Source organism: Neltuma alba, unplaced genomic scaffold (assembly GCF_004799145.2).
Source record: "Neltuma alba isolate B1F8T4 unplaced genomic scaffold, ASM479914v2 tig00010269_pilon, whole genome shotgun sequence".
Taxonomy (NCBI): Eukaryota; Viridiplantae; Streptophyta; class Magnoliopsida; order Fabales; family Fabaceae; genus Neltuma; species Neltuma alba.
This window is the reverse complement of record NW_021635194.1, coordinates 47,250-62,004: the sequence shown is the minus strand read 5'-3', so window position 1 is coordinate 62,004 and position 14,755 is coordinate 47,250. Positions and strand designations below refer to the sequence as shown.

The following is a 14,755-nucleotide window of genomic DNA, read 5'->3' as shown; positions in this document are numbered from 1 at the left end:
AACCTTATTTTTCGTGAAAAGAAAACATAAAACATATTTTTAATACTTGTTTAATACAATAAAGATAAATGTAAAAAATTATTAATTTAATGCAGATTTTTAATTTGTGGACTTAGACTGTGTTCAGGATCGTGTTTTGTAGCCTAAACGTTCATCTCAACCACCAAAGCCACTTTTTGGATTTTGAAATTGTTTTGGTTGACTTCTTTTGTGATGGACTTTTTGGGTTTGATGAGCTTTTGAGCTGAACTTTAGAGTATTTGGATGAATACCAAACCATAATTTTAAAAATAATTTTATGATATATAAAATAAATATATAGAGGAGTTTGTCTCGATTTATAAAAAATACATTTTAAAAACACTTTTATCACTTGCCAAACACCCCTAGTCTTTTGTGCTTTTGGGGTAAGACAGGGTGCGGTGTAGGAGATTAAAAAAAAAACAAGAAAGAAAAAATAGCAAACATTGGACATTAACAATTCTTTTTTTTTTTTGACACTCACACATTATAAAAGTTAAAAAATAAGTTGAGGATAATATTTTTTTAGTAAATACTGATCACAAATTATCGAAAAAAAGTAAATACTGAACGTAAAATTGAAAAAAAAAAAAAAAATAAAGCACCATGCCATTTTTTTCATTTATTTACTTAGTGTTTAGATAATTTTTTGTTTTTTTTTACAAAGAGGCATCTTTTTGTTTTTATTAAATTGCTTAGAACTTACTCCATAGTTATGTAATATTATTTACTTAAAAAATTTTACATTTATATAATTTCTAATTTATATATATTTTTATCCATCAAGTATAATTAATTAAGACTTACCAAAAAATAATTAATTAAGATAATTTTATTTTTAATATTTTTTACTATCGTCATATTATAATATTACTTAATAAAATTTATATACTTTTTAGTCATTTTATATCTAAACTTATTTTTTATTATTTATTCAAAAATAATTTTTTTATAAACAGCTAATTTAAACATAAATTACATCATTCTATCTGATTTTTAACTTTTTGCAAAAGTCAGATTGAGAAAAAATAACTTTTTCCCTTCATTATCCAAACACATGTCAAGGTTAGGAGTAGGCATTATTGCATCATATTCTTTTCACGGAGAACAATGTTAAAAAAATAGGTCTCATGTTGTTACTGTAGCTCTAGCAACGGTTACAAGGTAATTCCCACCACCCTGAAGTTCTGAACAACTCCTTCTACCATTCACGAGTGAAAAATAAGTGTCAAAGTCAGTCTCGAATTGAGGGTTACTACTATTTTCAATTCATAAAATTTTATATTGTTTTGTTTTATATTTCTAAAATTTGATTTGATTTTAATTTTAATATCTAAAATTTTAACTTCTTTTTTGTCCATGGAAAAAGGTTTTATAAGCCAAAACTATTGATTTTAAATTTTAAACACAAGACCGAAATGAAGTTAAATTTAAGGAATTAAAATTAGTATTAATCCTAATGTTACAATTGAAAGACATTAATCTAGAAGCCTGCGTTTTGAAGTCAACATGAAATAAATAAATGCTTAGTAATATTGTATTTACCTCACGCCGAGGGCCTCGCATAAATCCGGATTGCCCTGTCCGTGACCGTGCAGCCACTTTGTAACCGATAAGTAGATGCTATGTGATGAGCTTTAGATATTTAACTTTGTTTATTTTAAATGATTTTGTATGTGGTTTCTCTTGCTACTGGTAAAATGAACTCTGTTTTTGGCCAAAACAATGATTTTGTATTGTGTAATATTAATATACTCATCCTTTCTGTACTATAAGACCTAATCAACTAATTTGAGTATATTAAAAATATTAATTGAATTAGTTAATATGATATGTTTTTTCTAAAATACTGCAAGTATCTTCCTTAATTTTCTCTCTCCTTTTCTTATTAATTATTGTTGGGAGGATAACAATTGAGTTAATTTGATAAAAAAATTAATAATAGTGTAAAATAGATCTTACATATGGAACCAATATCAACTCTTTGATTAGGCCATACATCAAGGACCGGAGGAGTAACATTTATTGTTAATGAAAATATTTTTGTTTCATAAACCGTAAAAATATTTTTTTCAAAGTAGCCAAACAAACACGTCGCACAGGCCGTGAGTAAGCACACCAGATCATGGCAAAACAGTAATTGACAGGCAGCAACTTTAATATATATTTGAAATAGTGGCATTCTTTTAATAATTAGTGATTATTATTTCAACTACCACATTTTGACTTTGGCCCATGCCTTAATTTCTTAACGTGATGCGATTAGAAAAAGTTCATAGTTAATGAGTGTGTGATTAGAAAATGTCCAAAGTTCTAATCAAGGGTTTAAATTAAAGATGAGACTGAACCGATTGAACAAGGAACCAGCTAGTTCTAATTTTAACCGTGCCATTTTCTTTTCTTAAAAAAAGTGCACAATCATAATCATAATTACTTAAATCAGTAGGCCCAAAGTTGCAATAGTCCTAAAACACAACCTTCAGGATTCAGTCCCGTTTGTCGGTTATTTTTTTTCTTTCTTTTTTTAACAAGAATTTTTTTTTAGCAGAACAAGAAAATTTATTGAGTAATGAATATTGCTGATAAGGCTTGGTACCATACCACAAGGGGAGTGACTCGCCATTGTGGAAATATCACCAAGAAAATATTGTGAAGCATGAAAGATCAATACAAAAAGGACGTATTTCATATTTTTTCACAATATTAAATACTCCTTCGGTCCTTAATATATGACTTAATTATTGAGTTGGTTTTGGTCATAAATATAAAATTCATTTCTCATATTTATCAATTTTCTCTAAACTATCCCTATGGATGCTCTCTCAACCATAATCAAGTAGAAGAGGGAGATGGGATATTGAGAAAGATGATTATGGTATTTTAGGAAAAATGTGTCACATTTCTTATAATTAACTAACTTACTTAACTTTCTTAATCTAATCAAATTAGTTAAATGGGTTTTATATTAAAAACCAGAGAAATACTTCAAATCAAGTCACCGAAAATTTATGAGGGAAAGATACTATAAATCATATAGCTAAATCGTATGGTTAGTGGGTGAAGGGCTTGCATCACTTGGAAAAGGTGTTTAATGAATTAATTGTTATTGGCCTGAAAAATATGGAAAGGAAGGGGAACTCTATTGTTTGTTATTAGGAGTGAAAATAGGCCAGGCCCGGCCAGGCCAGGCCTCACCCTTAATAAGCCCAGCTTGTAGTGAGGCCTGTTGGTCTAAACCTGACCTACGACCTGTAAAAGGCCTTTTATTCGGCCTGAGCCTAACCTAGCCAATGGCCTGTTAAGAGGCCTTTTTTAAAACAAATTTCAAACACACATAAATCAATTCAAAATTATAATAATTCAACCCAATTTATTTAAAATACAAACGGAACATATGAAATTATCAAATAAACACAATTTGTAAAACGTGTCTCCTTGGGCCCAAAAAAAATCAAATATGAAAAATTATTAGAAAATATAATTTTACTCTGGTATAAAAATATCACTTCATCCTATCTCTAGCATAAAAATTAGTTGATGACTAGATCTAGTTTAAAATATAAAACGTCTTTAATCCTTTTTATATTTTAAATTTATCATTTGTTTAAACTAATTTACTAACAAAATGATATTTGATATCGTTGTTACACATAGTTGTTTAAAAAAAATATGTTACATTTATTATTATTTATTTATTTAAATTAATTAAGTAATTATTATAATAAGAATTAGATTTAGTACACATATATACAGTCTAAAATATAGTAGGTCAATTCTATAAATATATATTCTATATAAGATTAATATGAAAAACATGGATCAAATAAATGAATGATGCTTTTGTTTTTTTTAATGCACTTATGTTTTCTTTCTCTGTTCAAATATGTGTCATTATACATACATCAATTATTTTTATTATAGAGAATGGAAATAAAATGAAGTATGCAATGATCTCTGGATAGCACGTTTATGTGGGTGGAATTTTCTCAATTAACCAATTAGAATAACAGATTTCCACTTGTCTATTTACAATTTTAACCTCAAAAAAAAAAAAAAATAGACCCAGACTGCCTAATAGGTCTAATAGGCATATTATCAGGTCTGAGCCTAGCCTGATAAAGTAAACAAGCTTTTTTACAGGCTTGAGTCTATTCTGATATCTAAATAGGCCAGGCCATAGGCCCCCGACAGGCCACCTGGCCTATTTCCACCTCTATTTGTTATGAAGGTTTTTGGAGGTTAAAAATAAATTTATATACTCCTCCGGTCCTTAATATAAGACCCATTTAACTAATTTGATTAGATTAAGGAAGTTAGATAAGTTAGTTAATTATAAGAAAAGTGACACATTTTTCCTAAAACACCATAATCATCTTTCTTAATACCTCATCTCCCTCTTCTACTTGATTATGGTTGAGGGAGTATCTATAGGGGTAATTTAGAGAAAACTGATAAATATGATAAATGGGTCTTATATTTAGGACCAAAACCAACTCAAGAATTGGGTCCTATATTAAGAACAAGAGGAGTATATACTCCTCCGGTCCTTAATATAGGACCCAATTGTTAAATTGGTTTTGGTCCTAAATATAAGGCCCATTTATCATATTTATCAGTTTTCTCTAAATTACCCCTATAGATACTCGCTCAACCATAATCAAGTAGAAGAGGAAGAGGGGTATTAAGAAAGATGATTATGGTGTTTTAGGAAAAACATGTCACATTTCTTATAATTAACTAACTTACCTAACTTCTTTAATCTAATCAAATTAGTTAAATGGGTCTTATATTAAGGACCGGAGGAGTATTTATATCATCAATTTTTCTACTGAAGAAGGGGCAAAAACGCGTGCTTCGTCGACCGTATAACAGCTTGAAGATAGCTGCATTGTGGCTCAGTACAAACTTCCCTTGGGAGAGAATAAAAACTTAAGAAGAAACATATCATTTAAGTATCAACAAACTTACATGCTAACCCATATACTACCTCGAATCCTAATTATAAGACCTTATTTATAATTATAAGATCCTGTTTATAGTCTATAAATAAAGTTTTATAATTAGGACAAGAGGTAGTAATATTTTTAGGAAAAGAAACATTTTTTATCTTATTGACAGTGTCACCATATACTTCGTTTATGTATCTTGCACAGAACAGTCCACATTGCCCATTTAACGTTCTTTAACGACTAGCCCTATCATTATCTAATTATTTAAACGATAAGTTGGAATAGCCAGTAAGGGCTTAGTTCTTGGGATTGTGAGACCAAACTTTTCGTTCATGTCCAAGTCACCGGGACAAACGCCACGAGGAAGCTCCCAATTAAAGCAATGCACCAGTTGAGCTAAAACGAATTTAACTGTAGTTAGGCCCAACTGGGTCCCAGCGCATCCTCTTCGACCTGAGCCAAATGGTAATAGCTGGAAATCATGCCCTCGAACATCTATATTGCTATCGACAAATCTTTCTGGATAGAACATATGAGCATTGTCAGACCAAACCTTAGGATCACGTCCTATGGCCCATACATTTACTAAGATCCTTGTCTTTTTTCTTATGCAATATCCATTGACTATGACATCATCCTTCATACTTTCTCGAGGGATTAAGAAAGGTCCAGGTGGATGTAGTCTGAGAGCCTCCTTAATGACCATGTCCAAATAACTTAAGCTTGCTAAATCAACTTCTTCCACCATTCTGTTCATTCCAACTACTTCTTGCAGTTCATTTTGGAGATCTTTCATGACTCTTGGATCCCTCAAGAGTTCAGACATAGCCCATTCAATTACAACAGAAGAAGTATCAGTTGCCGCAAGGATCATATCTAATAAAAGAGCCGTGAGGTTAGGCCTATCAATGGTGTGGTCTTGGTCATCGTGCAGCAAATCCATGGGTTGATGCAGCAAAGAAAGCAATATGGAGATGAAATCGTTATGGTGCTGTAAATTTGGTTCTGTAAGTGCAAGTTCATGCTCAGCGATTGTCTTCTCCAATGCATCGTCAAGCGCCTTTCTGTTTCTCCTTAACTTTCGTGTCAATCCCTACCAAACATTAGTTGAATAGCTGCTTAACTGATTTGAGTGTAACACTAAATACACATTTTTCTCCTTCATATATTTTTGTGTAACAACTTCAATTAAGAGAATATTCAAAAATTTCCTGATCCATCCTTTTATCTGCAGGTTCTTATTCAATGATCTACTTGTGGCGCGCGCGCGCGCGCACATATATAGCATTCTTTTATAATTAAGTCATCAATGAAAAATATAACAATCATATTATCTTACCTTCTTTCTTTTTTTTGCCAGGAAACATATTACCTTAACTCTCTTCCGCAATAAATCTATGATTTTCTTGAAAAGTATCCAAACAAGAGATGATATTATTAGTTTGTAAGATAACCCTAATTTTCGGTTCATATATGATGAATTTTGACATGCACAACTGTGGTTGGTCTTGAATTCAAGATTAATTTCAGCACGCATATATATGTTTGGATTTTTTTTTATCGAAAAAGACCATAATTTTGACTCTTATAATTACTAAATCAAACAATTTTATGCCATTAGATTATCAAATATTAATATTAAGCAAAATTCTCTCTTTTGCGCGAGGCATATATACCTGAAGATCAAACGCAGCAAGCCAAGGGATATAATCAGCAATGTTAAACTGTCCCACCAAGTTCAGAACCTCGTTCATCAGCCCTCGCAACTGAAACCTATCATCCTTACGACGTCCCGGCACCATCCTATACATCATGTTCTCCAAAAGCTCCCCCACCTTTTCACTAACATCCACAACTTCTCCGGCGGCCGCCGCCCTCTCCAGCCTCTTCACCGTCGCTCCCACCTCCTCCTTCCTCAGAGGAGCGAACATCTCCACTCTTGACGCGCTTAGAAGATGAAGGGTACACAATTTCCTCACATATCTCCAGTATGGACCATACTCTGCAAACGCCACTCCCCTCACTCCCTTCTTGAACGGATCTGTCGACTGTACTTTGGGTCGAGATGCAAAAACGGCGTCGTGCGTCTTCAGGATTTGCCCCGCAGCTTCAGGGGACGAAACGACGACCGCAGGAACTTGTCCCAGCTTCAACGACATGATCGGACCGTATATTTTGGCCAGCGATTGAAGGCTGCGGTGTGGCCGTTCGCCCAACAAGTGAAGGTTGCCGATGATTGGTAGGGACGGTGGTCCTGATGGTCGTTTCCGATCATCTTGTTGTCGTTTTGTGAAGAGCATGGAAGTGGATAGAATGAATATGAATGTAAGGATGAAGAGGATAACAGGAGGAAACATGTTTGATTGTTTCTTCAGAGACAAAAAACAAAATTATGAGCTTTTTACATGAAAGTGGAGACGCAGGTAAGAGGTTTCGATGGCTAATGTAGTAAAATAAATAAATAAATAAAGGTTCAGTAATTCATTTTAGGTATTATTTTTTTATTTTTTAAAATGGCTCTTACATTTATTGTAAAGGTATAAATTTATACCTTGCTGGAAAAAAGGAATTAGCAGCCAAATTAAAATTTATTTATAATGCCAACTTTCGAGAGTGCTTCAAGAGGCAATGTTATGAATATGAACGCTAGATTTATATCTCACGGAATGCATGGGATGTTTTAGTACATGAAAGGTAAGGTTAAATAGAAATATTAAAATTTAAAACAGACGAGTATATCATTTTAATTATAGATGATTTTCTTCGATTTTAAAAGCCGTAAGAACCTCCCCTGAAATCAATAGTTATAAAGCACAAACATTCCTTTTATTTTTAACATTTTATTTCCATCCACTACCCATTCGTTATTTTATAATTAAGTCATACGTGTTGGATCAAAGTACCTCTCCTGAGACACAGATGCTAGGTTACAAAATTGATAATACATTCGATCCTAATTATAAGACCTCGTTTAGTCTATAAACGAAATCTTATAAGTAGGAACAGAGGTAGTATTAAATAATAGGTGTTTTAATATATAATAATAATTTCATAATCAACTAAATGATTTTTGGTGCACGGAATTGCAGAAATTGTCTCAACCGCCCACCAAGCGGTAGATAGTCTGCTTTTATTTATGAAATATATAGATTCATTTGATTTGTTGGCTGGCCAAAAGAAAAATCCCTTTTATTTGAAAACGTCCATGGAAGAGAAATGAACGTAACTCGTATCAGCAATTCGCCTTCAGAGTACCGTCATCTGAAACATCGAAGAGTATTAAAAATGAGTTGTGCCTTTCACTCCAAAACAAAAAAAGAGATGTGCCTCTTTGTATTGATCCAAGTGAGTTAACATTAACAACTAATAAGAGTGAATGTATTCAATTTAAAACACGTACTTCTAATTCCAGTATAAATCGAAGGACTCTAAATTACATTATTGAATTAAAGTAAAATAGTATAACAGTCTCTCTCTCTCTCTCTCTCTGTCTCTCTCACACACACAGTCTCTTACACGTACATGGAACAATAGACTTTGTACACACACTAAAATAACTTCAAAAAAGGCTTCTCACCCTATTTACGTATGTAAACGATAAGTTGGAACTGCTAGCAAATGCTTGGCTCTTGGAATTGAGAGACCAAACTCTTCATTCATGTCCAAGTCACTGGGAGACATACCATAAGGAAGTTCCCAAGAAAAGCAATGAACCAATTGAGCTAAAACAAATTTAACACTAGTCATACCCAAGTTCATGCCAGGACAACCTCTGCGACCTGAGCCAAATGGTAACAGTTGAAAATCGTGTCCTCGAACGTCAATATTGCTGTCAACAAATCTCTCAGGATGGAACATATGCGCGTTTTCAGACCAAACCTTAGAATCACGTCCTATGGCCCACACATTTACAATTACCCTTGTCTTTTTCCTTATATAGCACCCGTTGATTGTAACATCCTCCATACTCTCTCGAGGGACAAGTAAAGGTGCAACTGGATATAGTCTAAGAGTCTCTTTGATTACCATATCTAAATAACTTAACTTTGCTAAATCAGACTCTTCCACCATTCTCGTCATTCCAACAACGTTTTGTAGCTCATTTTGAAGATTTTTCATCACTCTTGGATGCCTCAAAAGTTCGGATAAAGCCCACTCAATTACAACAATAGAAGTGTCAGTTGCCCCTCCAACCATATCTGATAAAATAGCTTTGATGTTGGCTTTATCTATCACATGGTCTTGGTCGTCCTGTAGATCCACAGGTTGGTGCATCAAGGAAAGCAATATGTGTATGAAGTCGTTATGGTGTTGTAAATTTTGTCCTTTTGAAGTGTTTTCATGCTCCATCACTATCTTATCCAACACATCCTCGAGCGCCTTGTAGTTTCTCTTTAACTTTCGTGTCAAGCCCTGGCAACATCAATTCAATAGCTCACTATATATGAAGGATAACACCAATCTGGAAAGTCTAGATATGATCTGAACAGTCCAGACCTCATTTTCTTTTATTTTAAGTTTTAAAATAATTATTTTAATAGGTATAGAATCTAAAATAAAGATAATATGTTAATTATCATTTTTCAAAAATATTTTTATTTAAAATAATTAATGAAAAATTTTAAATTTAGACCATCCCAATCTGATAAACGCCAATTAAATGTGTATTTTTTTAAAGTTCATACTATATATGTTTAATTTCTATCTAGAAACGCAAGGAAAAATATTTAAAAACAATCAATGCTCAAGGCGAAAAGATTATAGGCACATAACATAAAAGAAAATGACGTGATCAGCAAGATAATACTATATACGTGCCGATCATCGGCATGTGGGGTGCAGACTTATAACTCAACCAGAGCTAAAATCTTTCTATAACAGCAGAAACAAATTGCCCCCAATCATTAAAACTAACCACGTGCCATGGTTTCAATTTGATTTTGTAATGGTGAGCTGGCGGTGGCTTACTAAATCTTTCCAAAAGTTAACTATTCCATGCTGCTTAATCAATTATAAACCTGTTTAGAACAGCTTATAAGTAGCTTTTTAACAGTGATTTACAAAATACGAGGCAAGTATTTATGTAAGAAGAGTTCTGTTTCAACTTACGTGAAACGTGTTTATAAGAAAATTTCACCATGATCCCAGACAGACACTATATTGCTTATGCATAATTTCATCCATTTTCTTTTACTTTTTAGAAACTTGAACCTCTAACTTTCTAGCTACTATCTCCAATCCTAATTATAAACCTAGTTGATTAATTTGAGGAGATTAAAGAAAACAGTTAAGTTAGTTATTTGTAATAAATATGTGTTGTTTTTCTTAAAATATCCTTACTAGTCAAGTGTATTTGTTAGAACTATCATTGTTAGAAGAATTACCTTAGAAAAAAAATACATAAATATAAAAGACAAAGTGGATTGGAGTTTTATATTTAGAACCAAAATAAAAGTCAAATGAAGTCTATGAAGTCTTATATTAAGAATCAGAGGTATAATAATCTAATTTGAATTGGTGTGTCCAATAGTTACTAATACCTTTTTTTTGGGTCAAGATCAACTTGTTCTTTTTTTTAACATACGACCTATTTTTCAATTTGTAAAACATCTCAGACTAATTAAATTAACTAACTTCTTCTTCAATGTAATTCAATTAATTAAATCAATGTTATAAATTCTTTTAAATTCCCATACCCATTCACCCTTTTGTGTTCAACACTTCACCTTGGACCGCTCTTGGATCAAAATCTGAGATGCAGCTAGACAACGGACAGATTTGGTTTGCTGGTTGAAACATTGAATACACTAGAAGGAAAAAGAACAGTAAATATGCAGTTGAGTTGATAATGGTACCTGGATATCAAATGGTGCCAAGAAAGGCACGAAATCTGCAATATTGAAGGCTCCAACCAAGTTCAGCGCTTCATGAATAAGACCCTTCAGACCAAATCTATCGTCCCTGTTGCGTCCAAATATCATTTTATACATTATGTCTTCTACAAGCCGCTCCACCTTCCCCGTCAGATCCACCACCTCACTCGCCGCCGCCGACTTCTCAATCGACTTCACCAGCTGTCCCAACTCCTCCCTTCTTAAGGGAGCAAACGTCTCCAATTTCGACGAGCTAACAAGCTGCAAAGTACAGAGCTTCCTCATATCGCGCCAGTAAGGGCCATATTCAGAGAAAACCATCCCCTTGGAGCCATAAGAAAGGAACTCCGACGCTTGAGTCCTTGGGCGGCTGGCAAAAACGACGTCGTGCGTCCTGAGGAAAAGCTCGGCGGCTTCAGGGGAAGAGACGACAACAGCAGGGACCTGTCCGAGTCGCAAGGACATGATGGGTCCATAGCGCTTCGCGAGAGACTGAAGGGATCGGTGCGGGAGAGTACCCAACTGGTGGAGGTTGCCGATCACCGGCCAGGCCGGTGGCCCTGGGGGTTGTTTCAGGCCATGCTTAGTTCGTCTAAGGCACAGGGATAGGAACAGAGCTGAGAGAAGGAAGAGAAGTGGAAGAAGGAGAAGGGAAGGGAAGGGCAAAGAGGAAGAAGGCAGCATGTTTGATTTTTTGTCTGAGAGTAAATGAAGAAAGATGAAGGAGGCTAGCTTCAGTGGTTTGTATATATTACTAGAGGGTCCTTTGCTCAGTCAGGGCGTATTTGGTTTGAGGAGAGGCTAGGAGAAGGGAAGGAGGGTAGGGCGAGAGAGGACAGAGGAGACTTTAATGTCATTTTGTTTAGTTTGATTGAGAAGAGGGAAAGAGAGATATTTAATGATTCTTTATCTAGCTAAGAGAGGGAATTGAGGGACCAATGAGCAATTTATTATTTCATCCTGAGTTTATATTTTTAGGAAAAATGACAGATAAAGAAGCTCCAAAATGTGAAATGCCAATTTGGGAAGCTAAGGAAATGTAATTACCCATAGGGAAGTCCTTCCCAAATTGGAATTTTGAAATTCAGTGAACTGACAAAAATGCCCTTTGTTCTTTTTTTTTTTTTTAAAAAAAAAACCCAGCCCCTCACCGGTGGCCGGCGACCGGCCTCCGGCCACCGGCGCCGGCCACCGGTGTGGTGGCTGCCGGTGAAGGATTTTTGAGACAAGATTTTTTTTTTTTGGAAATGAGATAATATTGGTTCAAAGTGACGGGGTTGTGGGATTTGATCCCACAACCCCTTGGCCACTTGGACCAATAAAAGGGAAGATGGCTATTGGGCTATCAAAGATTTCTTAACCTTATAATGCAAACAAAAATATAAGTTAACTCTTTTATTGTGACTCCAGCTCGTGACAACAATTTATCTGAGATGACAAGTTTTAATTGAAAAATAACAAGTCTAAATTTGATATTAACAAAGCAACTTTTCCTTATACATAACAAATAGCAGCATGTGCATTAATTAAAAATGATCATAATTTATTTAAAAATGACACGTCTTTGTTGAAAAATAACAACAATTTATTCGGTATTTCTTGTTATGTATAAGGAAAAGTTGCCTTGTTAATATCAAGTTTAGACTTATCATTTTTCAGTAAAGACGTGTTATTTTCAAATAAATTATGGTCATTTTTAATTAACGTAGATGCTATTTCTTGTTATGTATAAGGAAAAGTTGCTTTGTTAATATCAATTTTAGACTTGTCATTTTATAGTAAAGACGTGTCATTTTTAAATAAATTATGATCATTTTTAATTAATGCACATGCTGCTATTTGTTATGTATAGGGAAAAGTTGCTTTGTTAATATCAAATTTAGACTTGTTATTTCTCAATTAAGACTTGTCATCCTCAGGCAAATTGTTGTCACGAGCTGGAGTCACAGTAAAAGAGTTAACTTATATTTTTGTTTGCATTATAATGTTAAGAAATCTTTGATGGCCCAATAGCCATCCTTTTGTTGGTCCAAGTGGCCAAGGGGTTGTGGGATCAAATCCCACCCCTCCACTTTGAACCAATATTATCCCATTTCCAAAAAAAAAAAAACCTTGTCACAAAAATCCTTCACCGGCAGCCACCACACCGGTGGCCGGCGCCGGTGGCCAGAGGCAGCCGGCAGCCGCCGGAGGCCAGTCGCCGGCGATAGTCGCCGGTCGACCACCGGTGAGGGGCTGGGTTTTTTTAAAAAAAAGAAGAACAAAGGGCATTTTTGTCATTTGTGACAACTGCTTTTTCAAAACCATTTTAGATTAAATTCAACAATCCATTTGAACGATTAACCATGATAGAAAAGAAGAAACCTTAAAATTTTAAAATCACTATCATGGTTAAAAGAAATAAACTTATATTACGAGCCACATCAATCGTTCACTTGGGCCTTGGACTTTCAAAGTCCAGAAATATCATTCAACCGTTAGCCCAAACCAAACTTACACTTTCAAACACACGAACTGATAAAACATTTTAATATAAGTCATAGAGCCCATTAGTCAAAAATCAACACTATCAAATGAGTGTAATACGCAAAGTCTAAAATGTCTCGGACCTCCTCACGGCCCTATCATACCAGATAGTAGTAATTAAAAGTATTATTTTACATCATGATAGTAGATGAGCCCTATGTGGCAATATATAACAAGTCAGCACATAGAACAAAAGCAGGGAGGCTATACAAGCTATAACAGCACACTATGCCTCCTGAGCCTTCCCTGATGGGCCACCACCTGAACTATCACCTGAAAATGTTAAACCACGGGGTGAGACAAACGCCTCAGTAACCAACTTTCTAACTCATCATACATACTAACACGTGCTCGTGAGGTGTCCAGTGGGACAGTTATTAATTCTCGAGAACTATAGATATATAATTTCAATCATCCAAACCCTCACTATGGGAGCCAACACACAAGCCACATAAGTCTATCCCTCACTCTGGGGGATCAATCAAACATACGGGCCTATCCCTCACTCTGGGGGACGAATAAGAAGCCACAAAGGCCTATCCCTCACTATGGGGGACGAAAGAAGAAGCCAACCAATGTGCACCAATGGCGGCCTTACCACGTGGTAGGATACGACTCAATTCAAAATCCAAATAACAACCAATCATTCACAATATAATAAAAATGTCTCAATCTTTTCTCAGTATAATCCATAAGATTTAAATCATATATCTTTTCCAAACTTCTCAATCACCATTCCAAAAATCCCACAAGACAATTTTCATAGCTCAAAAGATATAACATATCTACTCAAGTTCCAAATATCAAATATTATTCTAAAAATAGCAAAATACTCACAAACAACATATTAGCACATATAACAAGTGGAAAGTGGTTACCTCTCGTCAAAGCAATACTTAGGATTACCAGAAGGTCAATCCTTTGCTCAACCAATAATTAATCTACACAATTAATATAACCACATATTAATATAAATTAATTAATTAAACTTCTCTATATTATTTAAATTTCTAACAACCCCAAATTATTTATTTACCACCTCCAAATTATTTATCTTAATAAAAAGGATTTTCCAACAATTTCTAAATATAAAATTATTATGTTCTAAATTCTAAAAATCTCATTTTAAGTTTAAACCTCAAAATCAAACTATCAAAAATTCAATAATACTTCAAATATTTATAAATGAACAATCTAATCAAAACTTTAATGGTATAACTACCATATATATATTTCCATAAATAATAAAATTTTTAGCTACAATAATTATTTTAAAACCTCCAGTCACCCAATAAATAAAAATAAATCGATTAAAATCTTAATAATATGTTAAACACCTCAATTAAATTATTCAACTTAATTTTAATCGGTAAAATATGATATAAA

General features: G+C 33.9%; 1 protein-coding gene across 1 annotated transcript; it reads right to left on the bottom strand.

Moving 5' to 3' along the window:
• Positions 1 to 5,226: 5,226 nt before the first annotated feature.
• Positions 5,227 to 11,582, bottom strand: LOC114755416 (cytochrome P450 CYP736A12-like). The gene is made up of 4 exons (XM_028944296.1): positions 10,826 to 11,582; positions 8,561 to 9,383; positions 6,647 to 7,248; positions 5,227 to 6,063 (listed from the first exon to the last, which is right to left on the bottom strand). The coding sequence occupies exons 1-4, from the start codon at positions 11,525 to 11,527 to the stop codon at positions 5,227 to 5,229; spliced, it is 2,964 nt and encodes a 987-aa protein (XP_028800129.1). The 5' UTR covers positions 11,528 to 11,582.
• Between the last annotated feature and the right edge of the window lie 3,173 nt (positions 11,583 to 14,755).

Bases quoted from the DNA above. Each gene is read 5' to 3' on its own strand.
- LOC114755416 (XM_028944296.1), bottom strand. From the start codon at position 11,527: ATGCTGCCTTCTTCCTCTTTGCCCTTCCCTTCCCTTCTCCTTCTTCCA. The intron at 7,249-8,560 runs ATACGTAAATAG...CAAAACGACAAC, and splicing joins AGTTCCAACTTATCGTTTAC to AAGATGATCGGAAACGACCA. The intron at 6,064-6,646 runs GTATATATGCCT...AATGTTTGGTAG, and splicing joins TTGCTGCGTTTGATCTTCAG to GGATTGACACGAAAGTTAAG.